Source organism: Platalea leucorodia (genome assembly GCF_965183815.1).
Source record: "Platalea leucorodia genome assembly, chromosome: 5".
NCBI classification, from domain to species: domain Eukaryota; kingdom Metazoa; phylum Chordata; class Aves; order Pelecaniformes; family Threskiornithidae; genus Platalea; species Platalea leucorodia.
The window spans coordinates 40,475,945-40,499,400 of NC_138827.1; the positions used below are offsets into that span (position 1 = coordinate 40,475,945).

The 23,456-nt window shown below is 40.3% G+C and overlaps 1 protein-coding gene across 1 annotated transcript in view; it reads left to right on the top strand.

The window, feature by feature from the left end:
• SLC44A3 (solute carrier family 44 member 3) overlaps positions 1-23,456 on the top strand; it is a gene marked incomplete at its 5' end in the record, with an annotated part of 42,113 nt that overhangs the window by 13,462 nt on the left and 5,195 nt on the right. The window contains 3 exons of the mRNA XM_082312165.1: positions 5,907-6,072; positions 12,139-12,295; positions 14,837-14,920. Of these exons, the coding sequence (XP_082168291.1) occupies positions 5,907-6,072; positions 12,139-12,295; positions 14,837-14,920 (407 nt within the window). The remainder of the gene's footprint in view (positions 1-5,906; positions 6,073-12,138; positions 12,296-14,836; positions 14,921-23,456) is intronic.

Below are 23,456 nucleotides of genomic sequence, written 5' to 3' on the forward strand. Positions count from 1 at the left end.
GTTTTATCCAGCTCTCAGGTTGCGGAGATTTGTCGAGGTGACACAGGAGGTCGGCGTCAGCAAGAAGAATGATAGTTGTTTGGATTTCCAGTCCCATACTCTACCTCAGATTTGCTTTGTAGTTCAAAACTTGCACAAATGACCAGTAGACTAGATTCGGTATTGAGAACATCCCTTTAGATTTTATTTCGAATTTTCAACCCAAATATGAGTCCTCTGAAATGCTGCCTGTTAAAGCAGCTTGCAGTAAGGTAGCTTGTTGGATGTTGATTTGCTGTCCTAGGATAACTAGTACTTACACATCCTGTAAAAAGAAATAAATATAGTACTGTTTGGTTAATAATGCATTGGTAGAACAGCTTTGTATTTTCTACTAGTTTTCTACAATCACCCTGTAAATGGAAGACATTTCTTTGGCTTTTTGAGTTTTGGGGACTTTTTGCAACAGCTGAGAGTACTTCTCTGAAGATCTCCCAAGATACGCTGTCTTTGAGCGATTTGTTTTCTCTGTTGACAAACAGTTGCCTAGCCAAGGTTCAGTTTGTAAAATACAGGTGGTGGTTTTCTTGCTTTTGACACTTTGACTTTTTATTCTCACAAATATATTTTCTGGGGCTATGTGGACTATATTTTAAATGCAAATATACCAAGAAAGCTGAAAAAAATGAAATGCTTACAAAGACACTAGTCTTTTGTCTAATACAGAGAGATGGGCAAGTGAAATTGGCTTGCTGCTGCACTGCACCTGTTCTTAATATTTTCCTTGAATCTTCCCTGGTTCTGTAACATTTATAGCGTCTCTGCATCTTACAGCTTTGGAGCACTTGATCCTCGCTTCAGCTGTGGTGTGCCTGATCATTACGCGACCACACAGGCACCTTATTTACATCCCCTCCAAAAGTTAGTGTTACTCTGAGAAAAGACTAACTTCTTGGGAGCTACAGAAAACTATAGCCCGCACTTGGAAAGGTACTTATGCACATGACTAACTTGAAACACATGGATAATCCTATTAAAATCAGTGGGACTGCTTATGCATTTTAAGGTAGGCACCTGCTTAAGTACCTTGGTAATTCAGAGTCTGTAAGAGCAGCAGAGACTGAGTGAATTCCAGACCTAGAAAACTAGGAGAAATGCCAGACTCCACAAGACTTGAGACAGCACAAACAGTGGCACCAGTTAGAACCATTAGCTGGCTAGGAATGGAATTCAGCTGTGCTTTGGAAAAGCTGATATGTCTTAGGGTCATTGAGTCTTATTCTTTGCTAATTTGTGCGGCATTTCACTGCAGAACTGAAGTGGCCATGTGGCACAGCAAAGCATGTCTTTCAGCTTTCCAGCATGCAGAAGCTGTGAAGTCCACATGGCGTAAATACCGTGGGTGTAATGTAGGATGAGAAGGCGGTGTGAGATTTTCGTGTAATGAAGGTGCCTGAATACAGGCAAGTGAGCAATAAAACTGCCACATAAAGCTGTGCAATAGAGAAACCAGCAATAAAAATGTATTTCCTACAGGGTCCTTGACATTCCAATTACAGTCAGCTAGCTTAGCTGTAAATACCATTACATGGAAAAAAAGCTAAATAAAATAACACAATAAATTCTGTTGCAGGAAGCATGAAGATTCAGTGTATGATGCCAGAACCTTTCCTCACTTAGCAGTGGGAAGGGCACATCATATTTTCATGTTAACAGGAACTGATAAACGGGCTCTCAGTATTTTCTAGTCAGTGGTTCTTTGTTTCTGATAAGGAAATTGCTGAACTAGACTTCCAGGAATTTTCATCCCTTACAACAGCCTACTGCTCCAGGCATCAGCAAAACCTTGCAGCAGCAGTTGCCAAATAACAGCATCTGACATAAGTCTGAAAGCACCAAAATGTAGCTGGTAATACTGCACATGCACACTGACTTTAGTGTCATTGCATTGCTGTGCCTGACTGACATAATGGCACAGCACTGGGCGGCAGTCAGACGGAGAAACTCATCCGAATTCTGCTGCAAACGCTTGTGCCTGTTTGCATTGCTAACAGCACTTCTTGGAAGTATTTGCAGCAGATCAACATTTGTACTGATCAGAGGTTTTCAGATTTGGTGATTCAGTTGTAGGGGCTTCAGTTCTTTAATGACTTCTTAATGTTATCACTGAGAGTGTATAGTACACCAGAAAGATCCGTGATTATATAGTTGGAGAAAAGTATTCTGTTGACAAATTAAACCGTATTTCAGGGATTCGTTGAGAAAGCTTAGCTTGTGTGAACAGATGGGTCACAGTGGAGTGATGAGGAAAATGGCCCGTACTTTTCTCAACAGGGTATCTAGGATAGCTTTAAAGTTTATCTGTGCTACTAAGACTGACATATGAAAAATAGCATTGCATGTAATTCTGTTGACAAAATGATGCATGCACGGTAGGTCCAGAAGACAGGGAATCGGTCAGACACAGATGTTTACATTGGTGAACAGATTTCTGTGAACTAACAAAAACAGTTTGCCATATCTAGACAGCAAAGGGATCAATGGTGAACTCGCAGGTGGATGTGCCTGATTTCTGTGCAGCAGAGCACAGCGCTGTGCACATGCACATGTGTAAGTTTGGCCAGGAAAGACAAAGACATTACTGTTGTTACTGCAGGTGGTTATTTCAGTAGGCTAGTAAAAAGCAAACAGAATTAGTTTACCATGCATACATTTCATAGAATCATAGAATTGTTTAGACTGGAAAAGACCTTTAAGATCATCAAGTCCAACCATTAACCTAGCAGTGCCAGGTCCACCACTAAACCATGTCCCTAAGCACCACAGCTACCCATCTTTTAAATACCTCCCAGGATGGGGACTCAACTGCTTCCCTGGGCAGCCTCTTCCAGTGCTTGACAACCCTTTTGGTGAAGAAATTTTTCCTAATATCCAATGTAAACCTCCCCTGGAGCAACTTGAGGCTGTTTCCTCTTGTCCTGTTGCTTGTTACTTGGGAGAAGAGACCGACCCCCACCTCACTACAGCCTCCTTTCAGGTAGTTGTAGAGAGCAATAAGGTCTCCCCTCAGCCTTCTCTTCTCCAGGCTAAACAATCCCAGTTCCCTCAGCCGCTCCTCACAAGACTTATGCTCCAGACCCTTCACCAGCTTTGCTGCCCTTCTTTGGACACGCTCCAGCACCTCAATGTCCTTCTTGTACTGAGGGCCCAAAACTGAACACAGGATTTGAGGTGCGGCCTCACCAGTGCTGAGTACAGGGGGACGATCACTCTCCTAGTCCTGCTGGCCACGCTTTTTCTGATAGAAGCCAGGATGCCATTGGCCCTCTTGGCCACCTGAGCACACTGCTGGCTCATGTTCAGGCAGCTGTCAACCAACACCCCCAGGTCCTTTTCCACCAGGCAGCTCTCCAGCCACTCCTCCCCAAGCCTGTAGCGCTGCATGGGGTTGTTGTGACCCAAGTGCAGGACCCGGCACTGAGCCTTGTTGACCCTCATACAGTTGGCCCTGGCCCAACGATCCAGCCTGCCCAGGTCCCTCTGCAGGGCCTTCCTACCCTCCAGCAGATCAACACTTCCACCCAACTTGGTGTCATCTGCAAACTTACTGAGGGTGCACTCGATCCCCTCATCCAGATCGTTGATAAAGATATTAAGCAGAACTGGCCCCAGTACTGAGCCCTGGGGAACACCACTTGTGACTGGCTGCCAACTGGATTTAACTCCGTCCACTGGAATTCTTTGGGCCCGGCCGTCCAGACGGTTTTTTACCCAGTGAAGATGTCAGTCATAATGACAAAACTACAGAAGCAAAGCCTGAAATGTGCCCTTTTTTTGAAAATAAATGTTCAGGTGGATTGTATGGTGGAAAATGTGCTTAATTCTGCTACCAAGTGGCATAATGTCTTTGCATAAAAATGGGGAGGTAGGAGACCTTCTTGTATCTCATTGACCTATCATTTTCATAAGTTCCCTCAGTAAGGACTATAGGCTATGGTTAATGAGCATATTTGCCTAATTGTGTGTGCTGCAGGAAAGTGGCAGTCTAGAGCCTCTGGAAGAAGGAAGGGAGATGAAAAATCCCTTGAATTCAGAACAAAAAGGAATGGTATAGCGCATACCTTATTTTAATGTACTAAAGTAAATGAACCTATCCTCAAAAATTCCCCTTAAAAAAAAAAAAAAGCTTTTGCATCCCAACCTAAAACCAGGGAGGCAGGGGATGGGGTGGAATGGTTGAGAGTTTGTGAGAAGAGATCTGAGCAGTAGCTTTTTACACCATCAAGTATCCTGCATTTCACAGGCTTAAAATACATTTGAATATAATGGCAGCAACAATATTTCTGTGAATGACCAACTGTACAGCACTGCAAAGAGCTTGCCTGTTTAGCTAAAATTGATAACCTTTCAGAAAGTCTCTAGAACATGTCTGTTTATGCACCCATGTAGCATTTTCTGATCCTTTCAAAGCACTTTAAAATAGTTTTGCAGTGCTACTACGGGGTAGATTAATAGTTTTCGTGATTTACAGACAAACAGACCTTGGTTCTGAAGACTTATAAAGCTTGTCTAAACGTGATGGTATTGCTGAAAACAGATCTTTATCTTTTCTACTTTTACCTATTCTTGAGTATGAACTCTATGACTATAGAAAACTAGGACAGAAATTAGGTGAACCATTTCATAGGTAGCTTTGTATCTGTGGTAGTTTTGAACTTGAAGGTGGTGCGCTGTCCTGTGGGAGAACATAGAATCATAGAATCATTTAGGTTGGCAAAGACCTTTAAGACCATTGAGTCCAACCGTAAACCTAATACTGCCAAGTCCACCAAATGAATACATGAGGTATTAAAGCTTAAGTTATAATGCTGTTCTAACAGTAATAGCCAATTCTATGTCTCGCTTTGCTATTTCTTTCATGGAGTTAGAATAAGAAACTGCTCACCTCCAGAGATCGTGTTATTCTGTGAACCTGTTTATCTTTAAGGTTAATAGAATTAAGGCTTGGTAAACTAAAAAAAATACCAGGTTATAGACCTAGACACCTTTCACTAAGATCAGATGTCCCGATGTCATTATCCCCTGACTAGACTTCAGAGTCAAGTGGCATAAATAGAATTGCATAGAGAGAGGTCTGATTACTGAGTTATCTGAGTTACCCCCACATTTTGTGAAAAGCCATCTATTGAATATGGAATAAATTCTTTGTTATTAACAGAAATGGAGGCATTTTTTTTTAGCTTGAATAAGTGAATTTGTCAATGTTCTTGAATACAGTAGTAACATTGGAGCATATACTACCATACAGATGTCTGCTTTTTTTTTTTTTTTTTTTTTGGAGGGGCTGCCTTTATGTGCCTGTATTTTGCACAAAGATTGCGAAGTATAGAGAACAGAAAACTAGTTGCCATGGTTCTAATTAGTAATAGTAATTAAAATAATAATTGTGTTTTGTTGCAATGGTTCATTATGCATCCTTAATATTTTTCTGCAGTCTTTTGCTTCTTATAGAAAAAATCTAAAGCATTTCATAACTGACTGTGAGTTTACTTCAAATTTGAACGAAGAAAATTAAGATTTCATTTACTTCCGAAGCATTTGATTACTCAAATCTTCAGTAATGTTTTCTTAGAAATCTTTACTAATTTGTAGCTGTCCTCTTGACTTCATTTGCAGCTGTGTCTCAATCCCAATTTAAACCCAAGCTTTTGCTTTTTGTGAGATTTTGTTTTTCAAAATTCTATTTGAATTACAAAATTTTGGCTCTCTGACTTTGTTGGAATGGATAGAATTAAATAGTGCCTAAATTTATTTTTTTATGGTTTTACTGAAGAAAATTAAGAAAAAGGGTACAGAAGCACTTTTATGTACTTTTTTTTTCTTGTCTGGTGTGTTATAATAATACAGTGCTGTAATCCCAACTCCAGGTACTGCACAGACTACTTCAGCAGGACAAGTAGAATACAGAGCTCTGTCTGGAGTTTGCTACATGGCATGGTATCATTTTGTTGGCCTTATCTGGACTAGTGAATTCATTCTTGCCTGCCAGCAGATGACGATTGCTGGGGCAGTGGTTACTTGTTACTTCAACAGGTGAGTGCAGAATTGCCCCCATACAGTTTTGGGGATTTTCCAGCATTTACTTTCAGTCTTTTTCTAGGCAAAATAGTCTCAGATAGACTGCAATTTATGTCAATATGTTGGAATCCAATTTAATATAAAATAATGTTGCTCGTTGCAAGATCTTGAGTAAGATTTTACTATGTGTACAATATTAATGTGAGTCACCCCTACCGCTGGAGTTCCTGGGCCAAATTGAGCCTTGATACAAGCCAACAGAGCTCAGTTGACTCTGGTGAAATTGCCATTGGGAAGGCACAGACTGCATTTCACCCTCCTCCAGGAGACTGCATTAGCTCCAAATGGAGATGTAATATATAGCTCCTTTATAATTTCATGTATTCATAGGCAGTTTCACCTCTTCCTAAGTGTTCATCCCTGCTCTGGGTTTCCATTTGTTCTGACTGCATAAATGCCTAGTCTGCTACTCTTTTTTTCATTCTGTGCAGATATTTTCAGTTAGCTGTAAATGCTTTAACAGCACTGTTAAGAATTTAGAGATATGTAAACAAACTTCCTTGAATTTTATACTACCCTGAAATGTAAATGTGGAGGAAATGAGGAAAAATCTCTTATTTTTCATGACTCATACTGTTTTTTAGACTGGCAATATTGTAAAATGAAATTAAAATGGTTTCATGCACTGGAGCGGTGTTATCCTGTCATTGTGGGGGATGATTTAAATCTCTCAATACATTGTTGAGTTTTTTGACAATGAAGAGAGTAGTATCCTGAGAACATTTTTCCTCAGAAGTATTTTATGAGCTCTCTCACCCCCATTGCTCTGTTCCTGTGCACCCGGTGATGAGATTTTCTGATCTGTGAAAGACTCTGGCATTTTAAGGGATTTCTTCATTTTGTATTAGAGGAATATGGTGATAATCTCAATTTGTTGGAAAACTAGCCCTCGAGAAAGGCGACCTGAGAGTGAGTTGGGGAGCCTGGCAGGAGAGGGACTGCGCACCCTGGAGCACTGGTCGCAGCCTCCTGGGACCGTCGGGTTCAGGCGGCTGGGAAGGGAGGCTTTGGGCTTCTCCAGGACCTAGGTAGGAGGTTTCAGTCGATGGCCTCTAGAACATATTCCTGGATGTTTCAGTTGCTGATAGAAAGGCCTCCTGCTGAAAGGTTTCCAAATGGTCTGTTCCCCTCCACCCAACAGAGACAGCAGCACAGGAGTGACACTAAGAATTTCCCGCTGCAGCTGGCAGCAGCTCTGCTCCAGCAAAGCTGGAAGACCTGGTAACAGCCAGTGCCCACCATTATTTGAAGCGATGTTTTGTCATCCCATCCAAAAAGCCAAGGCAGGCCAGTGTTTAACACATGTGTCAGGGGACTGTCTCTCCTAGGATTCTCTACGCGGCCAACAGCTGTGCCACTGAACTGGTGCTAGTAAAAGAGCAGACAAAACCTAAAATGATGCTTTTTAAAAGGTTGAGATCTGTAGGGTGACACAGTCTCACGCTACTGTTTTACATGCCATGATAGGACCTGAAAAGGAAGGAGTTCGCATTTCTTATGTCATCTCCTTTTTCCTGTTGAAGCTCTAAACACAAGTAACTAGTATGACTGTGGTTCTATGGGTAATGGGTTGCTCTTCTAAAGAAGTTTATGTACTTCAACGTTTAGCAGTTGATTCAGCCTTAGCATGGGACACTAAGGGTTCATTTAAATTGGCTTGCTTGAGAAAGCACTGGAGAGAAAAGCAGTTGCACTGACTTACTGGGTTGTGTGCTGCAGTGCATTGTGGTACGATATGCCATCTAAATCCCCAAGGCAAAGACACTGTCCATATCTTCTTCACACAGAGCAGGGAAGCACCTGTAGAAACTGCTGTGACGATGTTTACTGCTCTGTTAGGGTCTTCCGCTTTCCAGCTATTTTTTACTGCCGCAGGAACTGGCCACAGAGTACAAAAGGTTCCTGCACCCGATTGTATTGAAATCATTTTGTACATCCACTGTCGAGCCCTCCTCTTGCTTGCCAGGTGACATGTACTGTGTTGAGAGAGTTGTGCTTGGACGGGGAAATGCAATTTTTCTGCGGTGGTGATCCCTCTTCCTGGCCTTTAGGCTGTCGGCACAGATCTGCAGAGATGCAGAGCAGTGCAGGAATGGGGAGAGGATGGTTAGCTGCAAGAGCAGTCGCACCATCAAGGGCAAGGGTTATCTCAAGCTCTTCCAGCAATTCTGAGCTTGTCTGCTGTGTGTTTTTAATGTATTCCCTGGGGCAGCATCATAAAGGCATGTCACAAGAGTTTGTTTATGATACCTCACAGAGAAGCTTTCTTCTTGGCTTGTAAGTGCTCCGAGGAAATGGCACGGCCTTTCCCTGCGGAAATCTCCCTCCACAGCACATGCAGCAATGTGCTGCATGGCCAGCGGCCACAGTGGAGTTGCAAATGGGGAGGGCAGGGGCTCATTTTAGCTGTATTACCTTTACGGGTGATGTATGTTTGACCTGTAGTACCACCACTGAAAATGGATTTTGCCTTCTTTTATTTCAAATGAAACATGAATACATGAAAGATTTAATTAATTTAATAAAATAAATAGAACTTTTTTGCTTAATGATTACTTTTTATGACTTGTGAAAAGGGCTCAGTCTTTTAAAAAACCTTCTTTGTTACTATTGCTGTTTTACAGGAGGGTTTATTTTCATCTTAGTGTGCTTAGGTGTTATGTGCGTATTTACCCTTTCAGTGAGATGAAGCTTTTCCCCTCTCTGGGAGTAAAGGAAGGTGGTATGGTAACTTGACCCGTGCCACAGGCAGCACTGTCCTGTCCGTGTTTGAGCTTACTCCGTAACTCCAACGCATATGTGTCACTGCAGAGGGTTGAAATTAAGGGAGTATATAAGCATTTGCAGGATTGGGGTTTTCCGCCTGACTGTAAGGTGTTCAGCACCACAACTTCTGATAGATTCAGTGAGAGGTGAAATACATACATCTCCCAATAAGTCAAAAATCCAGGTTTATGGATTTGCACTAAAGTCATTGAGAGATGAAGTAGGATCAAATTTTTAAAGGATTCGTCTTCCCTTTTCAAATACATCTGCAGTATTCGTGAGCATCCGTTGCCCTGCGTACATACTTGACCTAACCCATGTAAAAGAGCCGTCAGCATGTATGTAGTCATACCTGTCCCTTGTGGTTTTGAGAGCAGGTAGAAGGGTGGTTGGAAGTACAGTCTGTGTCTTCTCTGTTAGTCTGGTAATGTCTCTTTTATTACAAATCTTGTCACTTACTGTATTTGTTTAAAAACTGAGATTCATATTTATGTATATGATTCGTTCCTTAACAGTTCTGAAGTATTTTACACTAAATCTCTTTTTAGGCAGTTTTTGAAACAGATGAGGCAGGATTGAAGAAAACTGCAAGCAGAGCTCTGAAAAGGACAGGCTTTTAAAGAAATGCTTTTTTTCCCCCATTCAAATGTCTACATGTTCTGGGTGTGTCAAGATCACATTTTTTTCTTCACACAAAAAAAGTGGTTTTAAAATGAAAGCTGAGATGCATGTGTGGTCATTTGATTCAAGGAACTCAGTGTTAAGAAAGATATCGAGTGTCACAGAGCTCGCAAGAAAATAAAGACAATTGGCAGCACTGAAGAAAGAAAATTAGTAAAAGATGATGTGGTATTGACTACAGGTTCACGGGACTTTGGAATAGTAGTGTTCTATGTAAATCAGACAATCCTGTGGTAACATAAAATAGGAATGCCAAAGAGGAAAAGGAAGCCGTGGCCCTACTCAGTCTTGTAACCAGTTCTGCCGGGCAGATTCCTGTTTTTCCCCTGATAGCTTGCGTGCATGCCGTGGAGTCTACATGCACAGAATTCACTGCACAACATGAACTGCCTACAAAACCTTATGCATATGGCTGACTGCATGCTTGTGCTAAAGTCATTTCAGGATTGCAGCCACAGAATGTACAAAGCTGGGTGAAACTTCATCCTGAAGGGTATCTGGGTGTAGGTGGATGATTGAGCCAATCTTGAGCTTGTTCAGAGTCAGAAGCATCGCCTGTTGCTGTGTTTAGCTAGCTGTTTTCCTATGTTTCCTGCCCTGAGCCAGAATTACGAGGAAAATCTGTTCTTTTTCTAATCTGTTTGGAAGCAAAGCAAGAAACTTTGTTAGACCCTGTTCTTGTGAGAATTCCTTTGCTGGGAAAAGAAGGTGTGGAAAAGCATCCAAATGTGTAGAAATTTATCTAAACTGAACTTCAAATTTTGACATTCCTGCTCACTAATCAGTTCTGTTAATATCAAAACCCTTCTTCATTTTCTCTTCAGTAGCAAGTAAATTATTAACACAAGAGTAAACTTTGTCCTTTCTGTATTTCTTACCCTTGGTTAACATTTAACTTGCAGAAACCTAATTTTTTATATTCTGAGATCTGACTGAGACTGTCATATGTAAGGTAGTGTATGAGGGAAAAGGAAACGATGGTACTATATGGATAACATAACTCATCTGTACTGCAATGTATGTGTTTCTAACACAGAAACCTGGTGACTTAAAAAAAAGACAACCCTGCCTTATTCAGTATAAAATTCCACTATCCCCCGAGCTGTTCCCCTAGTTGTAAGACCAAAAATAATAAATGCAGCAACTGCTTTGCTGGAATTTCCTATTTAAAATAATGTGGTATATTCACATATTTAAATACAACTTCTCAGCTGCAAAGTATTTAGTGTTTTGAATGAACTGCAATGATACCTTCAAGATTCTTGCAGAACTGTGATACCTATCTTGATGTAGAGTGGATGATTTAAATCCTTGCTGAAGTGAGGATTTAATAAAAATATATTTCTAGAGCTTTTTAGCCCCAACCAGTCACTCTCTTATCACTGCCTTTTTATTTTTCAGTTTCATGTGCAAACTATTACTTTTTCAAGGTAACAGAGGTTTTGAGGGAATCACTCATGAAAACAGGACATCTTATTTGTGATCTAAGGTCTGATCTTAACTACTTAGTCAAACTGCTGCTGGTTCTGTTGCCTAAGTAAATTTTTCAGGGTTGGGCCAATTGTTTAAGAGTTGCTTTATAGAAGGGCTATTTATGACTATTGATCAGTGGGTTTTTTTAATCCTCTGAAACGTTTTTTTAAGGCATTTGTAGTGTTAATCTAATTGATTATTTTTTGTTTTACAGCATTTGAAGAGGGGTGAGGGAGTGGCTTTAAGTTCATTTCCTGGTTTTCATATAAATTCTTGTGAGCTGTGTCATGCTACTCGCTGTAAATGATTGACATTAAACTGACCTTTATAAAGGAACCAAGAAAATAAAACTTGTATTTAGGCCAATTTTTTGCCTTTACTTTTCAATTTTGGGAAACCATTATTTCTCCAAAACAATACAGGTTAGTGTGCAGTAGAATTACAAGGGTTTTAGGCCAAATTATAAGTCTAAACATACAGTATGATATTCCTTTTTTGTGTATTCCATTTTAAAACAAATCCTGTTCAGTGAAGAAAAAAAAAAAAAGTATTAATTATCTGGACAAAATTTAAAGCAAAATTTGACCAAATTGCAACAATAAAAGTAGATAGTGGATCTCAATTTTACACGACAGCTTGTGATACTTTTTCTAGTTTTAATTTTACCACTAAAGCAGAAATAGCGGATTCGTTACTTCAGACTAAAATCTTGCAGAAACAACAGTCAAATAAAAGATTGCGGAGAATAAGAGAAGTGACAGAAACTGGAGAGAGGTGTTCAAGGAAGTATTCTCAGCTGTTGTTCACTTACTTCTGGTATTTTCCGTGGTAGGATTTTTCTAGATATTTTTCCATTACTGAATACATCAAAACAGTCATTGCTTAAGAATTAAACTAATCCAATAAAAGTTATAAACTTGGCTGCTTTCCTTTGGACTAAGGTGAACATTCAGATGAAGTCAGTAGGAAAACTGGAGTTGTTCAAGTGAGAAAGGAGATACCAGCTTAATTCTTTAAATTTCCAAATCCTGAAAAGATACAATGTGTATCTTCTTGAATAAGTTTCTAAAACATTTTTAAATTGTTTGTTTTTCTTTCTAGAAATAAACATAGCCCACCACCTCACCCAGTGCTGTCTTCCATATCAGTTCTTTTTTGCTATCATCTAGGAACTGCTGTAAAAGGCTCGTTTTTAATCACAATACTGAGAATACCAAGGATTGTTCTCTTGTACCTTTATAATATCCTAAAACAAAAGGTAGGTATATACTTCTGTAACACTATAAAAATAGTAGTTAAAAGGTGAGATTGATGAAAGAAAATGTGAAGAATATACTTCTTGCTTAAAAATGGGTGATATGATGTGGATTTTATATTTTATCCCATTTTCTTCAATAAGAAAGCTTTTCCCATGTGCTTCCTTTTTTTCTCTCAACTCAGATATTTTTAAAACCAGAAAACACCAACATTAAAAGCCATCTTTATTTAGTGTTTATATAGAAAGGTTTTTATGAAGGATAAAGGAAAAAAATTCTCCATTTAAAATTTTTGCATCATAAATTTTAAAAAAGCAAAGGTAAGTAGGAACATTATTGTTGCGTATAAAATATCTTATAGAAAAGATTTCATCTGCCTTGTAATATGAGTTTATAGAAAGAATGTATGAAATAAGAACTATTGCAGAGATTTGTGTAGGATCCAAACCACATCTTTTAAGATATATAAAAAAATATAGCTGGGCTGTTTTGATTGTTCCTTGCCTTCTTTCTATCTTTTATCCATCTCCACATCTCTTATCTTCTGCTGGAAACATACCATTGTGGTTAGTTCTGCCACTTTGGCAAGGAGAGAGGGCTGTCATGACTGCACAGCTCTGATTTTAGAGGAAGATTCAGCCAAAGTTTTTAAATATAGGTCTTTTCCTCTAGAGTTTACCTTGGCCTTGGAGCATGTTATGTATAGTTATGACAGGGTATTTACATTGAGTATCCCTGGTATCTATGAGGCATGTGCGTGTGGTATAGTTTGTGAATGTTTAAATAAAAGCCACTTGCAATAAGATACGCGAAAGATGTGTGAGTGTGTGGGTTTATGTCACTTTCAGATGAAAGCCTTGGTTATAAAACTTGGTTATAAAACTAAGAACTTTGTTTAAAGATGATAGGTGGAATGAATTGTGCTAAAAAGAAGACAGAGTATTTTCTGTCCCTAGAGGAAGCAGAATAAGTGGACTTGTTGGGTATGCGGTTTTGTAATCTGAATAGCTGTAGAAGATTTAACTAGCAAAGAAAGATTATTTATGTCTATAGCAGTGTACTACAGGCTCCTTTTGGTCCAGTTGCCAGGCATTCAGCTGAGGATGTGACATGGCCCGTAGCTGTAACTGCTCCTAAAGAGGCTATAGAGGGCTCAGGCCAGCTCGTGTCCCCAGTCCACAGAAGGATCCCCCCACAAAGTAACCTTGCTCCTTCCCATGGGAGAAAGGACAGGCTATGGCCCCTTTCCATTGAGGCTCTTTCCACAGAAGCCAGAGAAGTGGCACTGAAGGATGGAGAAGTGATGCTGCATTCTCGTAGAGCTTACCCAGACTTTGGCACCCTTGCAGAAAATGCTGCTGTTTTCTGTGAACAGGAGGAAAAGTCAGGGGCCTGCAAGCTTGCAGGTAAATTCACAGATGTTTTCTACACAGCAGTCTTCGAGGAGAATCAGAGAGGAGATTGCAGTTAAAGTCTCTTGCTCTAGGTTTTTAATAAACAGTACTTACTGAGATTAATACCGTTTTAGTAAAATCATCTTTCCAGCAATACACGGCAAGATTAAACTACTTCTCTTCTGTCAGGAGTTTGCATGTACAGTCCCTGTTTTAAAGGAATTATTCCTGGAATATTTCCAATAACTTCCGTGGAAAAAAGTTGGGAGGTTCGTGGTTTCTGCACGAACAATGGTAGTTGTGGGGACCTGAGGTTTTTATATAGTGACTGGAAGATCTCTGCTTTCCAAAACAAAACAAAAACATTCTGACCTCTGGAAAAAGAAGGTTAAAAAGACTCAAGTATCACTGAACTGAATGTCCTTTTGCTGAGAAAAACAGCCAGTTAAATTTGGAAGGCTACTATGGCTACCAAGATGTCTTTTGCTTGTCTTGCTTGGTAAAATCTTTATGATGAACAGTTCTGAGCTCGTGATGTGATGGGGTGGGAGGGGTGGAACAAACACTGGGCTTTTCTGCTCTGTTTTTGTTATGAAACTAATATAGATCAATGGTCTATGCATGGTCTGTTCTAATACATGCTTTTTCCTCCTGTCCTGAAAAATAAATGTATGCTCTGAGTCAGTACACACACATGCATATAAGTCCTTCCGCCCATTCTTTTATTTTTATTCATTAGGGTACCAGTCATTTCAGAACTGTGAAGGTTTTTTGAGAAACAAAAAAGTTAAAAATCTGTCAGTGTACTCCCTGATCACTGCAAAGTACTGTAAGGGTTACTGACTTGCCTGCCTCTTTTGTTCTCCAAGCAGCTGTTAGCTCACAAAGCTGCTTGCAGCACTTATTTTCTTTTCCCAGAGAAGAATCTTCCATCCACAGGAAGAAAAAAAAAATACTCAGCTCATCAGTCATTAATACTGAAGGGTCTGAATTAAAAACAGTTCCTATAATCCGAAAGGAAATATCTGCTGCCTAAAGTGAATGCTTTATTAGAAGAGTCAGTCACCTGTAAAGCAAGTTTTTCTAAAATGGCAGTTTTGTTTGAGTCTAATTCTGTGTCCAGTAACCAAACATTTCATTTTATTGCAGGAGGGTGCATGTGCAAGGTGCCTGTTCAAGTGCTGTTTCTGCTGGTTTTGGTGCCAGGAAAGTTGCTTAAGATACTTTAACCAGGTACACTCTTACCATCTCTCTGTCATTCAACCATCTGCATACCTAGTCTAGAAACCACGTGTGTATGCTAGCTCCATTTAGCACGACTAAAGCAACATGCAGGGCATGCAAGCCAAAGTTCCCTGCTAGCCACCTATACTAAACAAACAAAAAAATCTTCAAGCGCAGATGGAACTTGTTGCAAAGAAACAGGGAATTGACAAACATGCAAGGTGCAAGATTTTAGAAAACTTGTTAATACAGCTTGAGCTAGCCCTTTCAGAGGGCCACTTGCTATTTCTGAAGGTAAGAAGACTTAACATTTGGTTGAGTTGTGCCAGACAGACTACTGAAGTACAGAGGGTCCAGGTGGAAGGAAGCAATGAAGAAGTAAGAAACCCACCTGGAGATGTGTCATTAAACTAGATACAGTATTTTCCACCTGAAAATCCTGAATAAAGAAACTTGAGCTCCTGGCTGATTTCCATTATCAGTATATCTGGGAATATGATCCACGGTGAAAAAGCCAGATGATATAATATTCTCTTTCTTTGAAAGACATCTTTGTTTTGTTAGCAGTTTTGTTTCAAAAGTGTTTTTATTGGAAATGGATGATTTCTGACATACAGCAGTTTTTCAGATACTTGACTCCTACTTTTTCCGTCCTGATCCTTTTCTCCAAATATTTTCCAGCTCTATATACATCATTGTAAATAGTTAATTTTTCCCTTTGTCAGTCCCCTTTTATTATCTCTGGTGACTGTGGTATTCTAAATGCGAAAGGGAATCAGATGTTCATGCTGATTCCTAACTCTCTGACTGTTGCGTTCTTTGTTCTCGTTGCTGAGGGCGGTAGTGAAGTAAACAAGACAATTCTGATAAAGGGTCTGACTTCTCCTCTAAAGTAGGTGCATAAATTAAGCTTAATCTTGGACAACTACGTAGAGAAAGTTTTTCGCTTTAGTTCAGCCTAGATTAAATACTTGTGCAGTGAAATCTCTGGTTCTAGACAATGAATTTTCCAGACTTACATTTTTTTAGGTAGATCTTCTGGTCACTGACTTGGTGAGGAATCTCAGAGCTCGTTCTGACTCCAGGCTTTCTATTTGTAGTCACCCTTTCCCCTTGGCTTCCTGCCTTTCAAAGAGATATCCAGCATCCTAGTGTTTACTTTCTCCAGCTGTTGTATGCTATGTGTTTGTTAAAAGAAGAATTAATTACTGTGATGTTCTTCCTTTTGTTTCAGAAGGCTGTATTGTAGCTCTTGTTCCCTTAAAAGATTTCCCGTTTCCTAATGTATTGTAGGCAAATTTCTGTTTTTACATGAGTTGTGGTTTTTAACCTAATGATCGTAGTACTGTGTTTGCTGTTAGATAATTGTTTGTATGAACATCTTTTTGGCAAAGATGATGGTGGGCCACATGCTCCAAATCCAGGGCGATTTGGACGAGGGTTAGAAGAGAAGAAAAGCAAGAACACGCTGTAAGATTTTAATGGAAATTTCAGCTGTATGAAGGGGTAACACTGGTCTCAGATTATTGCGTTTCATAGAGTAATTAATGTATCTATTTTTTTCTTTCTTTCCTGTAAAGAATGTATTGAAGCCTATATCTTCAATTTTGTAAAATCTGTGGTGAAATGTAAAAAAAATCTGCAGTTTTAAGCATCTTAACGTATGCCTTGATTAACAGAAGTACTGAACTCTTAAGAGCTCTTACTGAGATCAGTGAAAGCTGCTGAGTACAGCCTTGAAATTTCACATAGATGTTGAACGTGGACTTGTGAGTAGGACTTGGGAGGGGTGCAAAATTGCTTGTACCTATGTTTCTAACATTTTGAAAGCATTTTTTAGTTCAGATTTTGATTTTTGTGTGAGTTGAAATTACTAAAATGTGGAACAGCTGTTACAAAGGTTGGTCCAAAGCTCATTTCCTTACTGTATTTTTGCCTTGTATTCTAGTATTACTTTCACTATAGTAATAAGCCTATAATTACCTGAAACTCTAAAAAAAAAAAAAAAAAAAGCCTTCCCCATCACTTCTGTACTATTTTCTTCAACCTGTTGTTATATTGCTTAGATGATGTAAATTCTTTCTGCTCCTTCATTCACAAGTTTAATCAGAATTAAACTGAGCCCCTTGTTTTCCCTCTGGGGACTTGCAGATGAGAAGCAGGTGCTGGAGGAAGTAACATGGGTGATAGGGTATGAGCTTCTTTCTTCCCATGCAGTATCAACCAAGTGCTCTGTTATGTTATCAGAGAGTACTTTTGGGGCTGAGGTCCCATCGTTCAGGTGGGATTTAACACTGACTTTGATAGTTGCATGCACCCCTGAAGTGACTCGTTCTCTGCAGTTTTATTCAGCTCTCCTGGAACTTAACTGAAACAGGGCCCAAAAGGTACCCTGCCATCTTCCCATCGTGACAGGGTGCTGCGCTAGACGCTGACAGTTGTCATATTTCCAGTGGCGGTTGTTGGAGGAGGGATAATGTAAACCCAGCATCCTGTACAGATTGCAATGTGGATAATTACATTCTGCCTTCCTAAATTTCTCTTGGATTTGCAACTGGATCCTGTGCTAGACTGTGGTGTAGTGTTGCTATGTGCTGTTAAACAGTTCACTCCTTAAGCTGTTCCATTTCAGTCATGGGCAAAGTGATTCATGTGTGTGTATAATCCATTAGTAACAATTGTAAAGCACTCTGGGTTCTATCTGGATGAAAAGTGCTTTGTGAATATAAAGTCATTATCCTTACTTGACAGTTCTGTTTGCCAACACTTGTCAGAATTACCACAGATTTTTCATCTTCTGGCTCTGATGGTTTCAGTATGTTCCAGATAAACATATCCAATCAGCTCAAGTAAAATCTGGGAGATTGAAACTTCTCTTCCGTAAAAAGAATATACTGTTTTTTTAATGTGGTTTGGGAGCTACAAGGTCTGTCTGTCTCCTGCTTTCTTAAATTGTAGTGGCAGTCTTAACTTTTGATACATCAAAGCACTCGCTTTTTTTTTCCTTTACAGCCTTGTTGCAGTGGCTTTTTTTTTTTACACAATGTATCTAGTTCAGGATAGTTTTTTACTTTTCTGTGTCTGCTTTGGGTTCATCTGCAGCCAGTTGGCAAGCAACGGCTCCAAAGTGCAGCACATGGATTTCTGAAGGAGCTGCTGAGCAGTATGTGGTTTCTCTGTTTTCATCAGCACAGTTACTTGCAGTGTAGCCTTCCGGGCCCCGTGGTGGCCATTACCGAAGTCGGCAGTGTGTTAACCTGCGTTTGCTGGTACTGAGACTCTTCACTGATACTGAAAGCCAGCAGCTCTCTAGTGTAAAAAAACAGAAGCAAGTCCGTCTAATGGTCGTGTATCCATGGCAGTTAGTTGTCTCTTAAACGTTGGATGGAAGCCTATCAGGAGTTTACAGTTAAATGCCTTGTGGAGAAGTGACCTAGATAAAACCAAAATTCATGCATGCTAATGTAAGTACAGTTCTCCCCTGCACTGCCAAACGCATTGTGCCTCACCCCATCAAGTACTTCTTTTTCCTCCCCAAAACAATACTGTGTTTTAATGTTACTGGCAAAATTGCTTCTAGATGTTAAGCTAAATTTTCAATCATCTTGAAAATACAGTTGGCTAAAATGTTCATCTTCAGTGAAATCGTATTTTAAATATGTTTGTTTTCCCTCTAGAGGCTTTATGTATGCGATAACAGGAAATAAAATTCCTTAGGTCTTTACTTGCTCTGTAGGGTGAACCATGTAGGGCATCAAGATGAATGAGGCTGACTAATTCTTGCTTTGATACCTTTCTCCTCTCCCCTATCCCATAAAAAAAAAAAAAAAAAAGAGAAAGAGAAGAAAAGGCAATGAAGCAAGTGACCAATAATTCAGTGCTTTTAAGCAGAACAATTTATGAACAACTCTCTGGAAATGTTCAGTTTGATTTTATTTCAGAAATCCCAAATGAGAACATTGTCGCACTAACTGCAGAAGCCACCGTAAGCAACTCCAGTAATGATGTAATCATGATGCAGTGGGCACTTAAATCTGAATCCTTGTGGTCCAACCCCTGTAATTGAAATGGAGCCCAGGTGTAGCAGGGCGATGCTGCAGGAAAGGACACCCAGCTGCCCTCTGAGGAGAAAGTTGTGTTGGTCCTACCCCCTGGATGACAGCCATGGAGGAAGTAGATGACAGACAGAGTAGGAAGCAAGGAAAGTTGAAGGACAAGATTTTCTCCAGTAAGTCCAGACTGCAAATATAAGGTGGAATGGAAATAAAGGAAAGTTGTGCTTCTTGGACTGCTTGGGAAAATTCGGGAGGCTATTGAAGGATTTCTTACAGATGGTAATTAGCCTAAGAATCAAAAATAAGCGTTTCTGTATTGGCTGTGTGCTTATTGGTTGGAAGTGGGGGAGGAGAATATTCTCTGTGTGTTTGTCAACCCCAGGACAATACCCTTTAGTTAACAAGGCTCCAGAAAGGGCAGGTTCAGTCCCAGAAGGTATGAGATGAAATACTTGCACCAGAAAGCGGAGGATAAATGCCATTGTACAAGTTGCTGGGTAGGGGATCAGGCTTATCTCACAGGGGGGGACCAGAATATCCTGGTGTGCCTACTTTGACAAATGAAGGGTAAGAGCAAGGCCGTTAGCCGTCTATGAGTGTATCAAGAAGAGAAACAGCAGGGAGGGATAAGAGCCGAGACAAGATCAGCAGAAGAATGAGTAGATGTAAACTGTTCATGAGTAAATGTTGTCTGGAAGTTGGATGAGAGTTCGTAAGGACCAGAGGGACAACTGTCTGGAAGAGCTCCAATTGAAAGAGCTGGGAGAGGGAAAAGCCCTAAGTAGTTTAAAGAGGGAGCTTTCCACTTAAGAAATTGTATAATGTGCTAATCTGAAATAGCCAGGGACTGGAGTGGCTGAAAGTCCCTTCCAGTCTTACATGTCCTCATCTTTTCAGTGGGGGCCTCACAGGCCCACCTCCCTCTAATTTCCCACCGCTATCTGAGAGACATGATACAGCTTTCTCACCGGGTCACTAACTGCTGTACAGCAGCCACGGAAATGTCATTGCCTCTTGCTACCACTGGATTTTGTTTTCTGAGGGGATTCCGCTGGCAGCTCTGACACTTGCAAGCTAAGACACTTAAAAGTCCAGCCTGAGCTGCACAGCGTTGCAGTGGGTGTAGCTAACCAGGGCAGCCCCCCAAGAGAGCTGGCAGCAACAAGATCAGATCAGGCTGAAAATAGCAGCAGAGCAGAAAAAGCTGAAGTGGGATGCGAGACCAGCATGTCTCCTGCTTCTTTTTTAAGAAGATTCTGTTGCTATGCCAATCCTCTCTTCCCCAAGCTCATTTTATTAAAGCAAGTCCTAGAATGGAGGACTGAATTCAGCTGTTACACAAAGTAGCAATTATTTTCAACAATTGGGGAACTTAGGGCCTGGATCTGAGCCACAGTGCCTTTCTCATGAAACTAGCAGGTCAATTTTTCCAAGACCCTTGACATTCTGTGTTATGAGGCACAGAAGGATGTATTCTTTAAATAGTTTTTTTTGCATACTGTGGTATTTGGAAATATGTAAACATTCACATTCCTTATTTATTCATCCTGACACTGAGAAACTGGTGTCTAGTTCCCAGGCTCCAAGCCAGAGGAGGCTTGTGTTCTTCACAAAGGTGGCGATACGGTACCAACTTGCTGGTGCAAGGAGAAAGACTGTTCCTGACCCACTATCTCCCACGCTTTCTATCAATGGTATGCTGTTGATGCCATTATTACTTGCTTGTCACCATAGCAGAGACTACCGTTGTAAAACATCAGTTCATTAAGCAAAGATAAACCACATAATAGCTATATTGGGCCAGACTGCGTCTCCACCTCTCTCAGTATCCCATCTCCAACAGTGGCTGTGAGTGAACGCTAAGGTAGAACGAGTGTATATTTCCCTGTCCCCATGCTGTTTCTGAATCTGTTTTCAGCCTAGGGACTTCTTGAGCTGAGTATGTTTTCTGTGTTTAATAACTCTCAGTGGATTCCTTTTCCCTGAACTTTCCCAGTCTCCCTTGAGCTCACATGAACTTTTAGCAGCTAAAGCATCCTTTGTCCAGCAGTTCACAGCTTACAGACTTACAGTGAGAAGAAATACCATCTGTTTTCAAATTTGGCTCCTACTACTTTGTATGGTCCTCCCCCTGCCTGGTCTTTGTTCTGGAAAAAAGGGTGAGCCATCTAACCCTACCTACCCTCTCTGCATTTCTCATGATTTTGTAGCCCTCTTACCGCATCCTCCTTCAGTCATCTCTTTTCCAGACAGAAGAGCCTGGCGTACTCAGTTGTTCCCCAGACAGAAGACATTCCATACCTTTTGGATCATTCCTGCTGCCCTTCTCTCAAACATTTTCAAGTCCACTAAAGCTTTTGTGCATGGGAAAAGAAAATACATTCTGTAGAAAAACACATTTAAATAACCTGTTTCTAAATGACAGCAGGTTCTTAACTGACCATGGTCTACCATCTTAGCCTTCGCAACTGTCTTTTCTTTGAAAGGGATTGGGTTGTTGCACATACCCTGTAACTGGGAAATTAATGGGATATCTAAGCTTCTTAGTCCGAAGTCCAAAATGATTTGCAAATTTTGGTAATAGCTTGCGTGTGTTAGGTGTTCTTTGGTGGGTAAAATCATTTGAGCTCATTTCTGTGCAACTCTGAGTTTCATGGAAACATACATTTGCTTAAATGTTAGACGGGTATTTTGTTAGGGAGAACGTGTAGATTTCTATGGGGCTGGATGGGATCAGGGTATGAGGCCTGTATGGGAAACTTGAGAATTGCGAGGAAAGCGTATGGAGCCACAGTCTAGGCTGAACAAGAAGCCCTCCAAATATATATATTTTTTTTTTTTTTTCCCTCAGAAATGTATTTTTTTTCTGAAAGGTAAAGATCACTTGGCTAAGTCTTCAGCTCGTACTAGTAACATTCTTGCTTCACCTATGTCAGTGGCTAGTTTTGTAGCCTTCAGCAGTTCATTCATTTCTGTGTCTCTCTTATTCCTTCTATAATGTTGGATCATTACCTGGCTGCCTTTCGTGCTTGGATGTTATGACTAGTTGATACTTACATGATTTGTTGAAGTTGTAATTGTTATAAATGCCATTTTTTATCAACTGGCTTATAGCATGACAAGTTCGTATGCAGGTAGTATTCAGTCTCCAGCATTATTTTCAGTCTTTCCAAGATAACTGTTCTAGTTAATAAATATCAGAAATTCTTTTCGTTGCACATTCCTCGGATACCGAAGAGGCTAATTCAAGAGTGCAAACAAATGGTTATTTATTTTAAGTTTGGAAACAATGTTTGTACAAGTGCACGTGCATTTTCAACATTCTTTTTAATTTTTAAAACAGCACATTTTTTGCTATTTATAATGAATACAGAATCTCTGTTTAATTTATTGGCAAAATTTGTACTGACCTCACCAGATCAGGATCTGCTCTGTGAATTTAGTTCTTAAGGGACAGAAACAAACTTAGAAGGCCCTTTCGCACTTTGTGTCTCAATTTCCCGCCTGTTAATGGGAATGATGAAACAAACTGAACTCGCAGCATGTTATGAAGATAGGTCTATCCGTGTTTGAAATATGCAGTGACAGCTACAGATGGAAGAGAGAGGGAGCTTGACTTGAGGCCATCTGCCCTGCGCCTGCGTCCTGGGGAGGTGGTAGCCCACTGGCGCTGGCCTTACCAAACCGCCAGCTCTCCCGCCGCCGCGTCCTGGGCGCTGCCGCTGCGGGCGAGCTTGCAGACCGTCGGGTTTCCTCACGTGGGATGGCAGCAGGCTGCTTGCAAACTGGTCAGGTTGAGTGAGGCAGGTGGGACAAGGATGCTTCTCTGTCAGAGGCGTAGGCAACCGAGAAGGCAGAGGTATGGCAGTCAATGCCTGACCGAGCCAAAGGGTACACCGCTCTGCTGGTCCTGTTACAGCACTCCCCGGGGAAAGGAACAGCGTCAGTGTAAGTGAAAGTTAGCACAGAAAGCGTTTTTTCCTATTTAGGAATGAAGTTAACTTGCTTGTTTAAATAGGCTTTTATGCAGACACTCTACGTGTTTCTGTAGAGTTCAGTGGAGTCTTTGATTTTTCTTAGAATAGGCAATAAATCCATGGTCTTTATTTATACTTTTTCCATCTATGGATGTATTTGCTACTACGAAAGTATAATATTTACAGGATGTCACTGTTTACTTCTACTCTTTTTTTGCTTACTAGCAGAGAAAAAAAAAATCCTTTGTCATATATAAAATAAATAATATCCACAATAAAGAGACAAAGGATCTTTGACTGCATTTAATGTCTGTCTTTCTCTTTTAATATTTTAAGATAATGTCAATATAGCTTCGCTACACTACAGTATGTTACCAAAATTGCTATGGGTTAAAACTGGACTCTGCAGAAATAAATTTTCTCTGCCTTCGGATATCTGAAGCTATTTTATATTTTGATTTGTAAGTGAGAAAAACCAGATTTTTGAACAGGAAGTGTTTTGCAGTAGGCCAG